This window comes from Microcebus murinus, chromosome 18 (assembly GCF_040939455.1).
Source record: "Microcebus murinus isolate Inina chromosome 18, M.murinus_Inina_mat1.0, whole genome shotgun sequence".
In the NCBI taxonomy this organism is placed as follows: Eukaryota; Metazoa; Chordata; class Mammalia; order Primates; family Cheirogaleidae; genus Microcebus; species Microcebus murinus.
In genome coordinates this window covers 59,160,568-59,182,201 of record NC_134121.1, presented here as the reverse complement: position 1 = coordinate 59,182,201, position 21,634 = coordinate 59,160,568, and the positions used below count along the sequence as shown (strand labels likewise).

Sequence of the window (21,634 nt, the reverse complement as noted above, 5' to 3'; positions counted from 1 at the left end):
GAAGACAATTTTTCCACAGACTGGGGAGCTGGGGTAGGCAGAGCTCAGGCGGTGATGCGGCCAGGTGCCTAACAGGACAAGGACCAGGACCAGTCCACCGCCTGGGGTTTGGGGACCACAGTGATCCATGATTTGCAAATATTTTCTCTCATTCTGTGGATTGCCCTTTCACTCTGCTGGTAGTGTTCTTCAGTGCACAAAAGTTTTAAATTTTGATGAAGTCCAATTTATCTATTTTTTCTTTTGTTGCCTGTGCTTTTGGCATCATATCCAAGAAAGCATTGCCAAGTCCAATGTCATGTTTTCCTCCTATGATTTCTTCTAAAGCAGCTGCTTCTTGTATTTGCTATTTCTGTATTCCTTAGGGTCCTCTTATACAGGGAAAAACAAACTTCATCTCTCTGTTCTCATTCACAACACTCAACACATCACTTTTGACACCTGATGCGTGGGTTTTTCCCCACACCAGCGATTTTCAGCTTCTCTGCAGACATCAACTGGGCGTCCTAAAATTCAATTCAACTCTCACACTACCTACCCAGAATTAGCCCAGAGACTACAGACTAGGGGCTCAGTCCCACGAGACTGCCCTCAACGGCAGACCCCAATCCCGAGCGGTGGGCCGCTGGGTTACCCACAGCTTCTGTCCGACTTGGCTACAAACTGGAGGTTCTCACAACCCCTTTTTGGGTGCAATGATTTTCTAGAGTGGCTCACAGAACCCAGGAAATCAGTTCACTTACTATTTTGATATATCACAAAGGATTTTTTAAAGGCTACAAATGCACAGCCAAATGGAAGAGATGCATAGGGCAAGGTATGCGGGAAGGGACACGCCACCCTCCCAACACCTCCAGGGGCTCGGCACCCCGAAGGTCTATAGCCTTGTCCCTGGGATGTTCGTGGAGGCTTCACTACCTAGGCATCAATGGTTAAATCATTGGCCATTGGTGGTCGACTGGACTTTCAGCCCCTCTCCTCTCCCAGGAGGTTGGGGTGGGGCTGAACTTCCCAACCACCCTCTAATGGCAGGGTCGGTTCCCCTGGCAACCGGCCCCCATGCCAACACTGTGCAAGAGCCCCCAGTCACCTCGTTAGCATACAGAATGACACCCATCCCCTTCGAGATCTCAAGGGATTTAGGAGTGTGTTCCAGATAAGGGGAGAAGGGGCAGAGACCAAATATATACTTATTATTATATCACCATATCACATCTTTGTTCCCCTTGTAACCAGTTAATAATACTTTACATTATACAAGTCACTGTACAAGTTGCTGGTGTGGTTTCTGTTTCCTGGCTGGGCCCCGACTAATACACCAAAGCAAGCAGAAGGAAGGAAGTAATGAAGATAAGAGCAGAACTCAAGGAAATGGAAAATAGAAAAAAAATAAAGCCAAAAGTTGGTTCTTTAAAAAGATCTACAGATTGATAAACTTGGGGCTAGACTGATGAGAGAAAGAGAGAGAGAGAGAGAGAGAGAGAGAGAGAGAGAGAGAGAGAGAGAGAGAGAGAGAGAGAGAACGAGAACATAAGTTGCCAATATTAGGAACGAAATGTCATTCCTGCAGATCCCATAGACTTTAAAATGCTCATGAGGGAACACAGGAATACCTCGTTTATTGTACTTCACGTTATCGCGCTTTGCAGATATTGCTTTTTTTTTTTTAAACAAACTGAGTGTTTGTGGCAACCCCGTCAAGCCAGTCTACCGACTCGGCGCCATTCTTCCAACAGCCAGGGCTCACTTCCTGTCTCTGCATCACACCTTGGTAATTCTCCCAGTATTTCAAACTTTGTTGTTATGATTATTATGTCTGCCATGGTGGTCTGCGATCAGTACTCTTTGATGTCACTGCTGTACGTGCTCCAGGGCACCACAAACCACGCCCATGGAGGACGACAAACTTCATCCACAGATGTCATGTGTGTTCCACCTGCTCCGCCACCTGGCCGTTCCCCCATCTCCCTCCCTCTCCTCTCCTATTCCCTGAGACACAATATTGAAATTAGGCGATTAATAACCCCACGGTGGCCTCTAGATGTCCAAGGGAATGCGAGAGTCACGCGTCTCCGGCTCTAAATGAAAAGCCAGAAATGATTGAGCTTAGTGAGGAAGACACGTGGCAAGCTGACAAAGAGCCAGCCAGGCCTCTCTTGCCGAGCAGTCAGCCAAGGTGTGAAGGCGACAGAGAAGGGAACCAGACGAGCTACTCCAGCGCTGCTCCAGGGGCAGAAAGCGAAACCGCCTACTGCTGCTACGGAGACAGTCTGAGCGGTGCGGAGAGCACGTCCAACCAGCCGCAGCATCCCCTTAAGCCAAAGCCTAGCCCGGAGCTCTGGCCGAAGCCCTAACTCTGTTCAGTTCCACGGAGGCCGAGAGAGGCGAGGGAGCTGCAGGAGGAAAGCGTGACGCCGGCCGAGGTCGGCTGGCGAGGCTTGAGGAGAGCGGCCGTCCCCACGACAGCAAGGTGCAGGGTGCCGCAGCAAGCGCGGAGGGAGAGGCTGAGCACGATGTCCAGAAGATCCCATTCTGGCAACCGATGAAGGCGGCGGCACCAAGCAACACACTGTGTGCGGGTGAAACAGCCTTATGTTGGAAGAAGGTGCCATCCAGGCCTTCCATCGCTAGAGAGGAGGAGACAATTCCTGCCCTTAAAGCCTCAAAAGGAAGCCTGCCTCTCGTGGTAAGGGCTAATGCAGGGGGTCACTGTAAGTTGAGGCCAGTGCTCATTTATGATTCTGGAAATCCTAGGGCCCGTAGGAGTTAAGCTAAATCTACTCGCCTGTGCTCTAGAAATGGGAAGACAAAGCCTGGATGACAGCACATCTGTTCACAGCATGCTTTACTGAATATTTTAAGCCCACTGTTGAGACCTACTGCTCAGGAAAAAAAAAAGATTCCTTTCAAAATATTACCGCAGTTGACAACGTACCTGGCCACCCACGAGCTCTGACGGAGACGTACAAGAAGATTAATGCTGTTTTCATGCCTGCTAACACAACATCCATCCTGCAAGGCCACGGATCAAGGAGTAATTTCTACGCATTAGTAGTTCTTACTACTAGTAGTTTTTTACTACTAATTACTAAATTACTAAAGAAAGTCTTATTATTTAAAAAGAAGTACATTTCATAAGGCTACAGCTGCCACAGATAGTGTGATTCCCCTGATGGATCTGGGCAAAGTAAGTTGAAAACCTTCTGGAAAGGATTCACCATTCTACATGCCATTGAGAACACTCGTGACTTATGGGAGGGGGTCACAGCATCCACATGAACAGGCATCTGGAAGAAGTTAATTCCAGCCCTCACGGATGACTCGCAGGGGTTCAAGACTTCAGTGCAGGCGGGAACTGCAGATGTGGTGGACTCAGCGAGAGACCCAGAATTAGAAGTGGAGCCCGCAGATGTGACTCAACTGCTGCCACACCTCACGGATCAAGCTTTAACGGACGAGAAGTGGCTTTCTGTGGACGAGCACAGAACGTGGTCTCTCTGAGACAGAATCCGCTCCTGGTGAAAATGGTGTGGACACTGCTGAAATGACAACCAAGGGCTTAGAATACTACACAAGCTTAGTTGACAGAGCAGCACCAGAGGACTGACTCTAGTTCTGAACGTTCCACTGCGGGTGAGACGCCGTCAAACAGCATCGCATGCTACAGCGAAATCTTTCACGGGAGGAAGAGCCAACCCATGCAGCGAACTTCATTTTTGTCTTATTTTAAGAAATCGCCACAGCCCATCCCAACCTCCAGCAACCACCACCCTGATCAGTCAGGACCATCAACACCAAGGCGAGACGCCCCAGCAGCAGAAAGATTACAACTCACTGAAGCTTCGGATGACTGTTAGCATTTTATAGCAATAAAGTAAAATCTACTAATTTAATTTTATTTTACTTTTTAGAGACAAGGTCTCACTCTGTCACCCAGGCTGGAAAGACTGGTAGCACAGTCATAGCTCACAGCAACCTAAAACTCCTGGGCTCAACTGATCCTCCTGCCTCAGCCTCCTGAGCAGCTGGGACCACAGCCACCATGCCCGGCTAATTCTTTTTAATTTTTTTGTAGAGACGGGGGGTCTCACTATGTTGCTCAGGCTGGTCTCAAACTCCTAGCCTCAAGCTCTTGGGAGGCCGAGGCGGGCGGATTGCTCAAGGTCAGGAGTTCAAAACCAGCCTGAGCAAGAGCGAGACCCCGTCTCTACTATAAATAGAAAGAAATTAATTGGCCAACTGATATATATATAAAAAATTAGCCGGGCATGGTGGCGCATGCCTGTAGCTACCCGGGAGGCTGAGGCAGAAGGATCACTCGAGCCCAGGAGTTTGAGGTTGCTGTGAGCCAGGCTGACGCCACGGCACTCACTCTAGCCTGGGCAACAAAGTGAGACTCTGTCTCAAAGAAAAAAAAAAAAAAAAAAAAACTCCTAGCCTCAAATGATCCTCCCCTGTCTTGACCTCCCAAAGTGCTGGGATTACAAGAAAGAGCCACCACACCTGGTCCTAATTTAATTTTTAAATTAAGATATGCACATTTTTTAGACATAATGCTTCTGCACACTTAATAGATTACAACATAGTATAAACATAACTTCTATATGCATTGGGAAACCAAAAAAATTTGTGACTCACTTTATTGCAGTATTTGCTTTACTGCAGTGGTCTGGAAGCACATCCCCACTATCTCTGAGGTGTGCCTGTATTGTGAACTTTATGTGAAAAAATTCAACAACTTACATGAAAAGGACAAATTCCCCCAAAATACAACTTAGCAAAATTACGACCAGAGGAACTTAAAAAACCTGAATAGCTCTCTCTATATATTTCAAATTGAATTTGTGATTAAAAACAAAACACCTTTCCAAGAAGATTCTACATCTAGGTGGCTTCCTTGGTGAATTCTATCCAGCATTTAAGGAAAAAATACCACCAAATCTTATGCAAACTGTTTTACAAAAAATAGAAAGAAGGAAACACTTCCAACTCATTTTCTGAGGCCAAAATAATCTTGACAAAGACATTACCAAAACAAACTAACAAAGAAATGCCACACCAATATTCCTCATGCATCTATATGCAAAAATCCCTAACAAAACCTAGGAAAATCAAATCTAGCAATATATAAAAGGGATTATATATTACAACCAAGTTGAATTTATTCTAGGAATGCAAAATTGGTTTAATATCAAAAACTTAATAATTGTAAGTTGCCCTATTAATAGAATAAAGGAGAAAACAATGATCATTTCAATAGAAACAGAAAAAGCATTTACTGGCCGGGTGCAGTGGCTCACACCTGTAATCCTAGCACTCTGGGAGGCGAGGCAGGCGAATAGCTCAAGGTTAGGAGTTTGAAACCAGCCTGAGCAAGAGCAAGACCCCGTCTCTACTAAAAATAGAAAGAAATTAATTGGCCAACTAATATATATATATATATATAAATTAGCCGGGCATGGTGGCGCATGCCTATAGTCCCAGGTACTTGGGAGGCTGAGGCATAAGGATTGCTTGAGCCCAGGAGTTTGAGGTTGCTGTGAGCTAGGCTGACGCCACAGCACTCACTCTAGCCTGGGCGACAGAGTGAGACTCTGTCTCAAAAAAAAAAAAAAAATTGAAAAGAAAAAACATTTACCAAAATCAATACCCATTCATGTTAAAAAAAAGGAAAAACCAAAAACTCTCAGCAAAGTAAGGAGAGAAGGGAATTTCTTCAATGTCGCAAAGGGCATGTATGGAAAATCTAGGGTTGACAGTATAAGTTCTGGCACAAGGCAAGGATGTGCACCCACCACTTCTGTTCAACACTGTACTGGCGGTTCTAACCAGTGCAACAAAGCAAGAAAAAGAAATCAAAGGATCAAGATTAGAAAGAAAGAAGTAAAACTACTTATTTCAGATGACGTGATTATTGATTTAGTAACTCCTAAGAGACCTAAAAAACAATTACTAGAATAATAGATGACTTTGGGTAAGGTCATAGCATATAAGATTTATCACAAAAATCAATTTTACTTTTATATACTAGCAGCAAACAATTAAAAACAAAACTAAACTATAATTTAATTTATAATAGTGCCAAAAAATAAAGTTCTCTGGAATAAATTTAACAACATGCAAGATCCTTTTCTTGAAAATTACAAAACAATGTAATTCTGTAGCAAGAGGAGAAATAAAGACAAACGAGAAATATGAAAAGACATTTAAAAATGGGAAAAATGCCATGTTTATAAGATCCAAAGACTCAACATTTTTAAAATGTCAATTCTCCCTAAGTTGATCTATAGATTCAACACAATGTCAATCAAAATTCACATTGCATTTCTGTAGACTTTTATAAGGTACTTCTAAAATTTATAAGAAAAATCAAAGGACCAAATATTCAAAGTAATGTTTTGGATATATTGGGAGGCCTTATTTCCAGACTTACTATAAAGCCACATTAATCCAAGACATGTAGCATTGGCAAAAGAGTAGGCAAAATATCAAGAAAACGTGACAGGGTCCCAAAAGAGACCCGCATATATAGTCAATAATTTTCAACAAAGGTGCCAAGTTAATTTAACACAGTAAGGCATGTCTGTTCAACAAATGGTATTAGAACTGAATATCAGTACAGAAAAATAAAAAAGTCAACTCTGACCTCAAACCATATATAAAAATTGATTTAAAATGGATCATGGAACAAAACATAGAATACAAAACCATAAAATTTCTAGAACAAAACATAGGAGAACATTTTTTGACCTTGGGGTAAGCAAAGAATTCTTACATATGTCACAAAAAGCATAAATCATTATTGGAAAAAAATTGATAAATTGAACTTTATCAAAACAAAACATTCGGCCGGGCGCTGTGGCTCACGCCTGTAATCCTAGCTCTTGGGAGGCCGAGGCGGGCGGATTGCTCAAGGTCAGGAGTTCAAAACCAGCCTGAGCAAGAGCGAGACCCCGTCTCTACTATAAATAGAAAGAAATTAATTGGCCAACTGATATATATATAAAAAATTAGCCGGGCATGGTGGCACATGCCTGTAGTCCCAGCTACTCGGGAGGCTGAGGCATAAGGATTGCTTGAGCCCAGGAGTTTGAGGTTGCTGTGAGCTAGGCTGACGCCACGGCACTCACTCTAGCCTGGGCAACAAAGCAAGACTCTGTCTCCAAAAAAAAAAAAAAAAAAAAAAAAAAACATTCTTTCTCATTAAAAGACATTGTTAGGAAAACAAAAAGGCAAAGAATAAACTGGAAAGAGACATTCACAATACATACATCTGATAAAGGACTTGTGTCCCAAGTACATAAAGTACATATGACTCAACTCGATTTTTTAAAAGGAGAAGATATGGATAGACATTCTACAAAGGAAAATATATAAATGACCAAGAAACATCTGCAAAAATCGTGCATTGTCATCAGTCACCAAGGAAATACAAAAAAAAAAAAAAAAAAAAAGCACAATGAAATACCATATCACACAGGCTAGAATGGTTAACATTACAAAGACTAACAAGGCTTCACTTCCCAGTTCTTCCCAGAGTCAGAGAAAACTGGGTTAAAAGGAGGAAAAAAGTTAAATTAAGAAAAAAAATTAAAAGACTAACAAAACTAAGGTTTTTTTTGTTTATTTTTATTTCGGCATATTATGGGGGTACAGATTTTAAGATTTCAATAAATGCCCATTTCCCCCCCTCTCCCCAAAAGTCTGAGTCTCCATCATGACCATCCCCCAGATGGTGCACATCTCACTCATTATGTATGTATATACCCGCCCTCCTCCCCCCTCCCACCTGCCCAATACCCTATTACTGTAGTACCTATGTGTCCACTTAGGTGCTGCTCAGTTAATACCAGTTTGCTGGAGAATATATCTGGTGCTTGTTTTTCCATTCTTGGGATACTTCACTTAGTAGTATGGGTTCCAGCTCTAAAAACTAAGTTTTAGTAAAGATGTGGAGCAACTAGAACTCTCATATATTACTGGTGGGCATGTAAAATGGTACAGGAACTTGAAAAACTATGTAACACTGTCTTTGGAAAGTGCAATATATATACCCTTACCATACAACCCAGCCTCTCCTCTCCTAGATATTTATTTAATATAAATGAAAACATATGTTAGCACAAAGATTTGCACATACGTGGTCATAGCAGCTTTATTCTCAATAGCTAAAACCTAAAGCAACCCAAATGTCTAACAAGTAAATGGATAAACAAAATGAAGTATATCCATTCATATGGATTGATCAAGTAGTGATCAGGTAAAAGGAAGGAACTACTAATACCTACAACATGGATGAATCTTTCAAATATCTTGCCAAGTGGATGAAGCCAAACACAAAAGATTATGTAGGTATGATTCCATTTATATAAAATTCTCAAAAATGCAAACTAACATATAGTGATCATTTACTTAAACACAGAAAAATTAGCCAGGTGTCATGGTACATGCCTGTAGTCCCAGCTACTTGGGAGACTGAGGCAGGAGGATCACTTGGGCCTGGGAGTTTGAGGTTGCAGTGAACTATAATGATGCCACTGCACTCTACCCAGGGTGACAGAGTGAGAGTCTGTCTCAAAAGAAAAAAAAAAAAAGTGACAACTATAAACCTCCTAGAGGAAAATGTAAATATCTTTGCAACTTGTGGGGGGAGGGTAGGCACAGTTTTCTTATAAGGAACACAGAAAGTGACAACCACAAAGAAAGAAATCTGTTAAACTCGGCTTCGTTAAAGTTAAAACGACACACTTTTGCTCATAAGAAAAGTATCTTAAGAGAATGAAAAGGCAAGCCACGGACTGGAAAAAATATTTGCAAAACACATTTCTGACAAAAGACCAGTATCCAGAAGAATAAGACAAACCCAAGCAACCCAATTTCAAAATGGGCAACAGATTTGAAAAGACATTTCACAGAGGAAAATACACGAATAACCAATATGTACGTACATGGAAATGTGCTGAACAGCATTAGTCATCGGCAAATGCAAATTAAAACCATAATGAGATGCCACTGCACGCCCACCAGAAGGACTAAAATTTAACAGAGTGACAGCACCAAGTGTTGGCCAGCACGCGGAGCAACTGGAACTCTCATCCACTGCTGGTGGGAGTGTGAAAATGGAATGGCCACTTCGGGAAAAGATCTGGCATGTTTCTTACAAAACTAAACATATACCTGCCCTATACCTACTTCTAAGTATTCACAGGAGAAATGCAAGCACGTGTCCACAGAAAGCTTTGCATGAGAACACTCATCACAACAGCTGTGTCAACAGGAGAATGGCTAAAACCCTGTGGAATGTCCAAACCTGGACAGATCTTAAAAGCATTCAAACTGGCAAAATTTACTCGTGATGGAAAAAAAAAATCACAACCATGGTTGCCCCTGGGAGAGGTGGGGGCAGGAGCAGCAGACGGGGAGGGGGCTTAAAGAGCTTCGGGGGCAACAATGATGTCCTGTGTTCCGATCAGGGTCGGGATGTGGTGTATGTGTTTGCAAAATTCCGAGTACAGAACCCCTTAAGATCCGTGTGTCTCATGCTATATACATTTTATCTCCGAGGGAAAAAGAAGAACCATAAACAAATACTGGACTCTAGTTAGCGAAATGCAAGCTGAAGTGTCTACAGGATGTTGTGTATTGACTTCTGCAACTTATTTTGAAATGCATCAAAAAAGAGCATGGATTGTTGGTGGAAGGCGGTTGTGCATGTGACAAAGCAAACAGCAAAGTGTTCATTGTGGAACCTCCAGGTGGTGGTGCGTGGGGGTCCACGCTACAATCTTTCATCTTTTCTACGTGTTTGAAAACTTGCATGGTAGAAAGTTGGAAAAATGTAAGAGAGATTGAGACACATCAACCAAAAAGTAAGAAAAATGAAATAAAAGAGGTGGCAAGAGACCCTTCCCTTTCTGCCTAACTGAGCTTCCAGCCCTCCCCTACCCTGCCCGCCCGATAGGGACAGGAATCCCAAGGCTTCGCGCCCCAGCCTGTGCCGGGGGAGGCTCCTCTGTGCTCTGGGGCTGCCGGTTCTTCTCCCCCCTTCCCCGGGAGCAGCCTGGCAGCCCCAGAGTTCAGCAAAAACGCAACCCGCCGGCCGGCTCCAGAGGGCTTGCACCGCCACCTGCTGGGGGAAGGCGTGTACACCGGGTCCCCTTCCTACAGCGAGCCCCCTCCTCCCTGCCCAGGCTGGGCCCCCACTGCAGTAAAAGGGGGAGGGGCACTGACGCATGGGACTGACCCCCCCACACACACCTCGGCGTCCAGTCCCCAGTGGACACCCTCCACCCACACGCACACATCACAGGGGCCCAGACCAGGACCGCCCACTCCAGGCGGGCACAGGCCCCGGCCCCTTCCTCTCTCCCTGGGACACGGGACATCAGCTCCAGGACACTGTGAAGACCCCCGACTTTATACACACGTTGAAGCCAGTTGTTCTGAGACTGCAGCTCCGTGACTGTTATCAACAGCAGTGCCCTGGGCTGTTCCCTGGGAGCTGGGCCCACTGGGACACCGGCTGAGCTCCCGCTCCTGGCTGGAGGGACCCAACAGGACCGGCGGGCTGGGCGAGGGAGGCTGAGTGCAGACTGAGGCCACCGCGCATGAGCACCAGGGTCAGCGGGGACAGAGAGAGAGAGAGAGAGAGAGAGATGGGCCGAAGCAAAGCCACATAAGACGAGGCCACGTAACAGAGAGACTGTGGTTTCCTTTCTGCTGCACCTCTGCCCCCAGCACCCCACAGTGGCCGAGCAACGTGGGATCTGAGAGGCCAGCCAGGCCCTCGATGCAAAACATCCGCTCTGCGCAGTGGGGGTACAGGTGCCCCCACCCTGGACGTACCAGCATCCCCTCATCCCCAAGTTCCACCAGCCCTCTCCAGAAAGTTCCACCAGCCCCCTCTAGAAAGTACGGAGGACGCATGCAGGGAGGCTGCCAGGGGCCTGGCCTGGCCCGAGCCACCTCTGGGAGTCGCCCCAGAACTCAGGAGCGGGAGGGGTGGCAGCTGAGGGCCCACATTGACTGGAGGTGTTGACTGTCCCCTGGTCAGTGAGCCCACGCCTCACCTCCTCAAAAGGGTGCCCCTCCTGCCATCCAGACCCCGGGGCCCACAGCGGCAGGTGGGGCGGGCCCGGCTCCCAGGAGCGCTGGGGCAGGAGAGGGAGCTGCTGGGACCGGCAGGGCTCCAAGGGACAGCGAGCCTCCTGGAACCCCCATCTCAGGAAACTTCAGGAAACCCAGGGGAGCAGTGGAGGGGTCGGTCCTGAAGGGGAAGAGGCAGAGGGCCAGTCCATGGGGACCAGGGACGGGAAGGGAGGCGCCTGGAGCTGGGGTGGGAGGGACGGGTAGCAGCCCAGGCCTGCCAGTTGCAAGGGGAGCCCCTGTGGTCACCCCAAGTCTGAAGACCCTGCTCCCTGCTCACCTCTACGAGGGATGGGCCAGACCCTCAGCCTCAGCTGGGGCTCTGATCACGGGAGGGAGGTTCTGACACCCCAGCGCCGAGAGCCAGTGGCGGACACTCCGGATTTCCACGCCTGCCCCAGAGTCAGGGGCCCAAAGCCGGGAAAAACAGGGAGGCAGGTGGGACGGGGTGGCAGTCCCCAGGCACGAGGGTTACTGCAGGGGCAGCAGGGGGACGAGAGGCCTTAGGTGCGTCACATGGGGGCTCCCCACACCCCTGCCGGGACACTCAGGACCCAGCTACCATTCCTGGGAGAGAGCCGCGGGGAGTTTGATCAGGAGTCAGTCGCAGTGGAGTCCGTGTGGGTGGGAGGGCCTTGGGGCACAGGTTTGGGAGGTGGCTTCGGGACAAAGCTTGTGTCAGACCAGGAGAGGGCACCGGGCATGAGCACCTGTGAGCAGGAAGCGGACAGAGGGGCGGACGGCAGAAGCTGAGCGGGAGAATGGACGGAGAGGCTTCCCGAGGGCTGAGCAAGGCGCCAGCCTCGGACGCTAAGCCCCCGGGCCCCGACACACACGGCCGGTCTCACTCCACGCCATGAGGACAAGGGGGCATCTGCACAGGGGGCCTCAGGGCCGCTCTGCCTGCCCGGCAGGGCTTCCCCGGCAGCATGTTCAGCCATGAGGCTCCCAGCTGGTGGTCCGGGCCAGGCCCAGGGGGACCTCCCGGGACTTCCCCGCTGTCCCCATTGCTGGTGGAGCCAGCCTGGGTGTGAGAGAAGAAAAGAAGCAGAACAAGAGCCCGGAACACAAAGTTGGACCCGTCCTTACACCACGTACAAAAATTAACCCACACTGGATCAAAGACCCAAAATCAAGAGCTGAAACTACAAAACTCCTAGAAGAAAACACAGGGAAACGCTGCACGATGTTGGCTTCGGCAGTGATTTCTTGGACCTGGCACCAAAAGCACAGGCAACAAAAGAACAGAGAGGTAAGAGGGACTTCAGCAGAATTAAAAACGCTTGCTCATGCAAGGGTACCAACACCTGGGTGCAAAGGCAACGCAGGGGCTGAAGCCATCGTGGGCCACAAACAGCATCACCATCCAGAGTCTACAGAGATCCCCCAAAATGCAACAGCGAAAAAGCCAAATAATCCAAATCAAAAATCAGTAAAGGGCCTGCATAGACATGTCTCCAGAAAGATTTACGAAAGGGCAGTAAACACAGGACAGGGCGCTCCATGTCAGCAACATTCTCGAATGTTGGCCACCTCGTGCAGGCAGCAGGAAGACACGTGGCCGGAGCTGGCAGCCACGCCACAGGTCAGAGTGGGCCGGCGGAGGGTCTGGGACATGGAACCCCGCCGTGCATTGGGACACATGGGACTGCAGCGGGGTGAGTGGCCCCCAAAACTCGTGTCCACCTGGAGCCTGTGAACGTGGCCTATTTGGAGACCGAGTCTTTGCAGATGTCATTAAGCTAAGGATCTTGAGATGTGATCACCCTGGATTGCCCAGTGGGCCCTAAATCCAGTGACGAGATGGGGGACACAGGAGAGACTGGGGCAGAGACCAGAGGGCTGCGGCTACAAGCCAAGGACGCCAAGGACTGCAGGAGCCCCCAGGGGCTGCAGAGAGGCCGGGAACAGATTCTCCCTCCAGAAGGAGCCAGCCCAGACAACACCTTGATCTCGGACCTCCGGCCTCCAGCACCGTGAAGGAAGAAACCTCTGTAGTCTGTGGTACGGGGCTACGGCAGCCCCAGGAAACCACTGCAGGGACCAGAGTCCCACTGGGCAGAGCAGGGAGCGGGTGCAGAGGGCTTCAGGCCAAGCCTCTCGTCGTTGTCGTGGAGATGTCATCAAAGCAGAGCCAGAGAGGCAGAGGCGGCCGGCAAGCTCACGACCCATCCGGGCCAGGGTAAGAGTCCCCCAGGGGATTCAGAGACCGTCTGGGACAGAAGGGACACGTGAGGACTGAGGGGCTCCCATGGGGCCTCCTGCTGCCCGGCCACCTGTGACACAGGGCCCGCCCTCGGAGGAGCTGAGCCCCGCTCTGTGCCCCACTGCGTCAGGCGGACGCTCAGCAGGGGCAGAAGTCGGTGACAGCACGGCCAGGCCCCTCCGGGGACCCCCACCCGCAACCGTGACTGTGCAGAGCCGGCCACGTCCCCTGCCTGCAGCTCCCAGCCGCCCGGGCCCAGCTGAGCCGGGTGACGGCTCCCCAGTGGAAAGTTCCCTTCTTGGAGAGTCTCTCCCTGCTGAAACACGAGCTCTTGGAACGAGATAAAACTGCTTAATTTGTAAAAGCCACAAAGCCAGGCCAGAACCAAAGAAAAGCCCCAACCCTTGGCTGGAAGGAGCGGCCTTCCATGCCTCAGAGGCCAGTCACTGCTCTGTGACTCACGCCAGCCCTGCTGACCAGCCTCCAGCTTCTTCCCAGGGGAAGACCACAGCCCCAGAGAGGGCCGGGCGGGCCCCCAGCCCCCGGCGCACAAACCGGGCGGGAGCCTGGGGCTGCCAAGGGAGGGACGAGGGGGCAGGTCCAAGGGCTCCTGAGGCTGCCAGGGCCTGCCGAAGCCCCTCCCCTGAGGCTGGTGGCCCACCACGGACTCACCAGGGTGGGACCACACCCTCTCCTACCGCCACCCCTTCCTGGCAGCCTGGGTGGACACGCCCCAAATGCCAGCCCAGCAGGGCACAAGCAGCATCCACAGCCACGTCTGTAGATCAGCGGGGCAGCCTCTGCCAGGCAGAACCCTGTCCACACGTGGGGACTGAAGCAGCCACCACCGGGGCCACGTGCCCAGAGGGAAGGAAGGCGCTCAGCTCAGCAAGCCCCGGAAACTCAGGACACGCTCAGAAGAAGGGAAAGGACGCTGCCTGGGGGCCGTGCTGGTCACACTCCCCCACTTCGCAGATTAAGAAACTGAGGCTCAGAGCCAAATGGTGACTTGCTCACGGTCACCCAGAAGGGACTGGACAGGAACTGGCTTCCCAGGGGCTGGCTGGTTAAGAGTTCGGTTACAATGAAAGACCACAGTTAGGGTCTGACCAGGATGAGAAACAGGTTAAGGAAATAGTTCAGGGATTTTCATTTTCATTCTGTTGTAGCCAGTTTGCAACAGAGTTTGGGGGGTAAAATAATAAATTCCTTTCATGAAAACGTATCCAAAGGGGGATGCCGTAGAGGGTACCAGTCTCCCATCATATCCTGAGTGAAGGACTCCACTCCTCCCCTGCGGAGCGGCCCGGCCGAGGGCAGTGGCGTGGGAGCCGTCCCCAGGCGTACACCTGGCCACTTCCAAAGGCTGCGTGTTCAGCCCGTGAGAAGCCCGCGTTCGGTTAGCCGGGAGGCTCCCGACGTTGCCACCACTTCCCAATCTCCCGGGAGCCCCTCCCGGCCCTCGCCTTTGTGCTGGCCCTCACACCTGGTCGTCACTCACCTGGGCCTAGCTTGCTCGCCTAGGAGATGAAGGCTGCACCCGAGGCTCCCCAAGGCCCCTGCCAGCCAGGCCGGTGCAGTGACGTCCTCCTGGGGCTGGTGGCCGAGGCGGCAGCAGGCCCGGCTCTGGTCTCCCCAGGCTCCCTGTTGGAGGTGCCACTCTGAGGACCACTCCATCCGCCCGGCCCCTTGCACCCCAGCGGGCCCATATCCCTGCGCTCAGACAGACAAGATGCGGTTCCGCCACCGGCCGCGCCTTCTGCCCATCCCCGTGGCTGTCCCCGCTGCCTGGTCCGCCTGCAGGGGCACAGATGCACGCACGCCCCGTCGGCGGGTCCCCGAGCAGCTCCCCTCTCAGCGGCCGCCCTGCCCGTGCTGGCTTCGCATCAGGATGTGGCCCTGGGAGCAGGAGTGAGAGGCCGCTGAGATGGGGCTCCTTCCCTCTGGCCTCTCGGGGACCCCCCGACACACACGCCGTGGCAACCCGCAGCCCAGGGCCGACCGCACTTGGGTGACATTCTCAGCCTTGCTGTGACCCACCGGTCGCCCCAGAACACCTGAAGCCTGGAGTGTGGCTCAGCTCACCACGTCCCCAGCACCCAGCTCGGAGGGCGTGCCGGGCCGGCGGGCACTGACTCATGGTCATTACTGGCGCCGATGCCAGCCGGGGGAGGTGGCAGCCGCGGCGCCGAGCGAAGGAATGAGGAGGTCTGGCCCGGAGAGGGCAGTTTCCCAGCCGGGGTGACCAGGGGAGGGGAAGCCTCCTTTCTCTTCATTTTTCAACTCACACCCCGGACCCTCGGGTCTGTGCCCCCCAGGGTGCCGACGTGAACGGCCACACGTGCACACATGTGCACACACGCGCACACACGTGCGCACACTCCCAGAAACGCCGGCTCCTCTGAGCACCGGGAGCTTCCACCTCTGTAATCAGCCGCCGGGGAGGCACCGCAACGCCACTTCAGGGAGGAGTCCGGGCGGCCTTGAAGACAGACCTTGGCTGGCCGCAAAGCAACAAGCTGCCCGGCGGACAAACCAACCACCGGCCAGCGCCTGGGCGTCCCGAGCGCCGCCCTGGACCTGAGCGCCAGGGGCAGGTCCCCCCCACCTTCCCCAGGGCCCCGGGGTCTCGGCACCCACGGTGGCCGTGAGACGCAGGGGTGGCACATGAGAAAGGAAGGAGACATGGCCAGGGGGGAGGAGAGCAGAGTTTAAATAAAAGCCAGACTTAGCGGAGCTCAGCTTTTAGAACAACATTCTGTCCCAACTCAGAACAGTCAAAGGGAAAAGAAATGTTTCCACGAAAACAAGCAAAAGCGACCCTTGGGTGCTGTGTCCCCCGAGCAGAGACAGAGCCCCGAGCCTGGGGGCCGGCGGGCCGCGGCCAGGGGTGGGTGGGTGGGTGGGGGGCGTGCGCCTACCTGAGATCCGGTCCCTCTCCATTCCTACGGATATATTTAGCAGCAGGCGGCGGGCGTCCTGGCGTCCCCTTTCTCACCCCCGTCGCCCCCCCTTTCTGCCTCCTCCTCCTCCTCCAAAAACACTCTTTGTCTGGTCTAATTTCTTCAATCTGTTGCAATCACGAATGCATCCAAATTACCACATTTCCATGTGCTGATCATATGTTTGCGCTCCAAACTGAAGTAGCATTGTCTCTTCGAAACCGGAGGAGAAAGGGAGCAAAGGAGAGAAATTCAAAAAGCGGCGGCCGGGGAAAGGGCCAGGGTGGCCCGGGGAGCTGTGCTGGCTGAGGCTCGTCCCTCCTGAGCGGAGGCCACGGAGGTCCAGCGGCTTCCGGCGGCCTCCTCCCTCCGCTCCCGGCTCCCGCCGCTGCCGGAGTCTCGCTGCTCCTTTTTAATATCCACTTGGAGATGCTTAACTTAGCCTCTTGGAAACCAACTCACAGAGTCGGATTCCTGGCGACTTCCAAAGTCTTTCATTTTCCCCGTCCCGCGATGCTACGGTTTCCTCGGGTTTAAGCGTTTTAAAAAGCCCAGTTCCCACGTGCCTGCCTCGCCTGCCTCCGCCCCCGGCCGGCCGGCCCAGCCCTTCCTGCACCCTGCACTCCGCACCCCGGCTGGGCGGGAGGGGTGGCCGTGTCCCGGGCAGGCAGGCAGGCAGAGAGAAGGTTCCAGAGCACCTGCCCGGGAGGAACCCTGAGAAGGCCTCCCGTCCCGTTAGACACAGGCAGCTGCAGTCCCCGCCCAAGCCGGGAGGGAGAGCAGGACAGGGACTTCCTGGAAGATTCCGACCACACACTCATGAGTCAGTAGCTCCCAGCCGTCCCCAGGGAGGGAGCAAGTCTCCTCACACCGACCTCCCCAGATGCCGTGCCTCTCTGGGAACTCGGGGCCCGGCTGGGGGTGTCAGTGCTGTTTCCTGGGGTCCCCTGGGGCTGCCTACCTGGCAAACCTCCCCCCCAACCAGCACCTGGTGGTCAGAGCCTGGGTGGGGCCCGTGGGCTGCAGTGTGTGTCGCCAGGGTGGGGGGCGGGGGCCACCCCTCTGCTCCCTGCACCTCAAGGACCCATTCGAACCTGAGACACAGAGACAGGTTCTGTCTGTCCAAGCCTGTTCAAAGAAGGCGTGTATGCGTGCCAACGGGTAGGACTCAGGCGCTTTCCCCGAGAACTGCAGATTTGCAGCTTCCGCTGAAAGAGGGAGGGTGTGTGGCCACATCAGAGAGGCCGTCCCGCCTGGCCACACAGGGGTGGCTCAGAGACTGCGGTGACCTTCCGAGGAAACACGCAGTTCCTAGTTTGTTCTGGTCCCAAGGTCCCTCTACGAGTTTTCACTATTGGCCCAGCCCCCCGGAGGCCTCTGAGTTTATAACCCCTGCCCCACGGAGCCAGGTGAGTTACCTGTGACCAGGTGAGGCCCATGCACAGCTCTCAGCTAGATGACAGAGCCAAAGGCCCTGGAAGACCATTTCGGGCTGCAATCCCCATGCCCTCCCTGCCGGGGACAGGACCCCAAAAGTGGTCTCCTAGGCAGAAAGGGCATCTTCTTGGGGAGCGGGGAGACAGTGTCCAGCCTTCTGGGAGACCCAACCAGCAGCCGGCCTCCCCCAAAGGACCCCTCCTCCTAGAGAACCCCAACAGCAAAGGCGGCCTGCGTGGGGAGGGAAGGGGGATGGTGTCTCAGCCAGGGTGGGGGACCCAGGGGCTCTCGGGCACTGCAGTGGGCCCAGTGATGGCCCCCAAAGTATCACAGCCTAATCTCTAGAACCTGTCAACGTGACCGTCTTTGGGAAAACAGTCTTCGCAAATGAGAGCACCAGAAGGATCTTGGGTGGGGAGGTCTCCCTGGATTTTCTGGGTGGGCCCTGAAGGCCATGGCGGGTCTGAGGGGGTGCAGAGAGAGACTGACAGAGGAGAAGGCGGAGACGGAGCCCAGGGGTGTGAAGGTGCTGCCTTGAAGGCAGGGGTGACGCGGCGACGAGCCAAGGGCAACGGCTGCCCCGGAAGCAGGAAGAGGCAGGGACGGCTGAGCCCCCGCAGCCTCCCAGGGGATGGGTCCCGCCAACACCCCAACTCAGACATGCGGCCTCCAGAACCGTGAGAGAACGAGCTTGTGTTGTGTGACCTCCCCGGGTCCTGGTCACTTGTCGCAGCCGCGGAGGAAGCCGGGCTGGGCACCATGGACCAAACCCCCAGTGCGCCCTGGCCTGTCTTCCGTTATTTTCTTTCTTTCTAAAACATTGTGTTAAACCAGCCACTAACAACCGTTGACTCAGAACAGTGGGAATCACAGAGGTCTCCTGGTCTGTCTATTTCATCTCTTTCCCGGTTGTGAAATAATATTCCTGATGGGTCTTTCTGATTATAAATGTCGTATCTGTTCGCTGTGTTAAATTTAGAAACTACAGACAAAACATAGAGAAGAAACCCATCGAATCCTACGTGACACCCTGCAAACCAGACGGGCAAGTCCTCGGGGGCTGAGAGGCTGCTGACCCGGGCCGGGCTTAGGGGAGTGGAAGCAGGAGTGGGCCGGGCGGGGGGCAGGGTCGCCTACTATGCGCTGTGCACGTGCCGTGGGCATCACTGCTGCAGCTGGTGCGGCTGCCGGGCGCCGCCCTGACCCCCGGTTTGGCGCAAGGGCCACTTCCCTGCCAGGCCTAGACCTGCAAGCGCACCGGCCCAACCAGGGGAATTTGAAACTGCAAACCCGGCAGCACCGACTGGCTCCTCCGGGGCACATGCCAGTCAGGAGCTGGCTCAGAGGTGGCGCAGAGGTGGGGTAGGGCCAGGCCGGGTAGGGGGCCGAGGCGGGGGGACGCCAACTCCCCAGCACTTGCTGAGTGCCAGCTGCAGTGCAGGCATTCGGGGGGGGGGACTGACCAGGCCAGGCCACACTGAGTCCCAAAGCAGCTTCCCCCTGCGGCTCCCCGCTCCGGGGAACACTGGGGAGGTTTCCGTGGCCGTGTCAAACTCTATCCCCGTCTTGGATCTGAAGCACGCTAGCGCACTAAGCGCAGCGAGGGTCCGGCGGTGCCCAGCCTGGCGTGGTTTAACCAGCTTCTCTCAAACTGGACCCGGGCTTGCTGTCCCCGGGAGGCAGGACCCTCAGGGCCCCGGCTTTGGGAACTTCTGGCTCTGCCAACCCAGGGGCCCCAGCTCCTGGCCGCCCCAGTCTGCCCACGTCCCCGGGCAGGCACTCTTACCCCACAGCTCCTTCCAGACAGTTCCCAGGAGGGCATCCTCACCCCCAACAGACCTAGGGCCACTTTCTTTGGGACGTCACCATCGTTGCCAGTCCAAAGCTCCTCCGGATTGCAGAGTGGGGCTCTGCAGGCCCAGGGCCCGGGCAGGGGAGGGGGAAGTGGGGGCATCTCTCGGACAGAAGCGAGACAACCGTTCCTGTCTCCCCAGCGTGGCCTGGGAACTGTTTATTTTATGAGACTCAGTCAAATGCCTCCTCTGTCAGACAGCCTTCCTGGGTGCCCCTCCCCTCCCACCCTGCTCCTCAACGCGGCCCCACCTTCATGGACAGCCCTGACATGGGAGCCTCTGGGTGTACACTTTCCTCCTCCATGGAAATTCGTCCTCCAAACTGGCAGCATCTGTGGACTAAGCCCCTGCTCCCACGGGAAACAAAAGTGAAAGGTACGGGTGGCTCCTCCTTCCCTGCCCACCTCTCTGGCCTCGGTGACCAAGGCCCAGTGGGGGCCGTGTCCCCTTCACCCCCCTCCCCCCCCCCCCGGCACACCGCACACCACGCTGAGAGCTGGTGCCCCGCCCCCTTCCATGAAGCACATCTTCATCCCCCCACGCCCGGCTGGGAGGGGACAAGTGCCAGGCGTCCCCCAGCATGGCCTGAGCTCCCTCCACCGGCCCAGGGGGCCCTGGGGCTGTCCCAACCGTCCAGGAGAGGGAGCCCGTCCTGCAGGCTGCAGGGCCCTCCGGAAAAGAGGCTTCCTGGGTGGCACCGCCTTGACTGTCTGTGCAGAGGTGGGGAGAGGGACTCTCTGGACACTTCCTGACGCTCTGGGCTCGGACTTTCTGGCCCCGCCCCCTCCCATAGCGCAGGTGAATCCTCCTCGATGACCACCAAGCCAGCGGGAGACGCCGCGACCTCTCACTTCAGAAATGACGGCTCTGCCGGCTTCCTGCTCATCCCGACCCAACCACCGAACTTTGCTTGCCTGAAGGAAAAACGACGGAGCTCCACCCCCAGCCAGGCCGCCGTACCTGCCAGCAGAGCCGGCCAAGACCCTCCAGGCCAGCCCCAGCCAGCATGCCTCTCCAGAATCTTCTCTTTTCACTTTTTATTGTGCCCCGAGCTTCGGCTGTTCCTAAACAAACACAACCCAGCTACTCTCGGCCCTTGGGGCCGCTGCAGGGTTTGCCGGTGCGGACGGCAGGTCGGCCTGTTGCTCTGGGAGTCCTTCCAGGTCAGCGTGGAAGGGAACCAAGACAACGGGAGCAGCAGCCCAGACGGGCCAAATTCCTCCACCGCTGACGGCCCTCGCGCTCAGCCATCTGTCCCGGAGCCCGCGCTGGCGCTCCCTGTGCAGGGGACCCCCAGCCGCCTGTGCGGGACAAGGGGGGCCTGGGGGTGCAGGGGCCGGGGTCCTTGGCAGAGGGCCCTGGAGTTTAAGCTTCTCCCCAGCAGACGTAAAACTCCACGAGTCAGTGACTTTCCCTGGAGACCCGGGTTCTGCCTGCTCAGTAGGTGCCCGACGGCTGATCTCTGGATGAGCAATGCGTGCGAAGATCCAGGGTGAGGACGATCCAACCCGGCGCCGCCCCGTCGAACTTTAGGCAGTGACGTTAACGTCCTGTAGCTGCCGTGCTCAGCATGGTAGCCACGTGTGGTGCTGAGCGCCTGCAATGTGGCAGCGCTACCAAGGCACGAGGTTTTCATTTTTCCTACATAATTTAAATAACCACAAGTGCCTGGTGCCTGCCCATTATCCAGCCCCCTCTGTGGCCCCCTCCTCCCTGGAGACATCGAATTCTCCATCAACTTCCTCCCCAGAAGGCACACAAAGGGGAAAGCTACTCTCTAGCCAAGGCAAAAGGAAGAGGATATTCCTATTTGAAACTAGTTTTTTGGCTGGGTGCGGTGGCTCACGCCTGCAATGCCAGCAGTCTGGGAGGATCACTTGAGGCCAGGAGTTCAGGGCCAGCCTGGGCAACACAGTCAGACCCCGTCTCTACAAAACGTAACAAAAAATTAGCCGGGTGTGGTGGTGCATGCCTGTAGTCGCAGATACTCGGGAGGCTGAGGCAATAGGATCGCTTGAGCCCAGGAGTGGGAGCTCTGAGCCCACCACTGC

General features: G+C 53.7%; 1 protein-coding gene across 2 annotated transcripts in view; it reads right to left on the bottom strand.

Moving 5' to 3' along the window:
* The window catches only part of SEPTIN9 (septin 9), a 171,678-nt gene that overhangs the window by 126,759 nt on the left and 23,285 nt on the right, over positions 1 to 21,634 (bottom strand). The window contains exon 1 of one of the 2 annotated variants that reach the window (XM_012756252.3): positions 16,273 to 17,048. The exons of the other annotated variant lie outside the window; for it this stretch is intronic. Coding sequence (XP_012611706.2) covers positions 16,273 to 16,294 — 22 coding nt within the window. The 5' untranslated portion in view covers positions 16,295 to 17,048. Of the gene's footprint in view, positions 1 to 16,272; positions 17,049 to 21,634 lie in introns of those variants that run through there. 2 annotated transcript variants of the gene reach the window in all.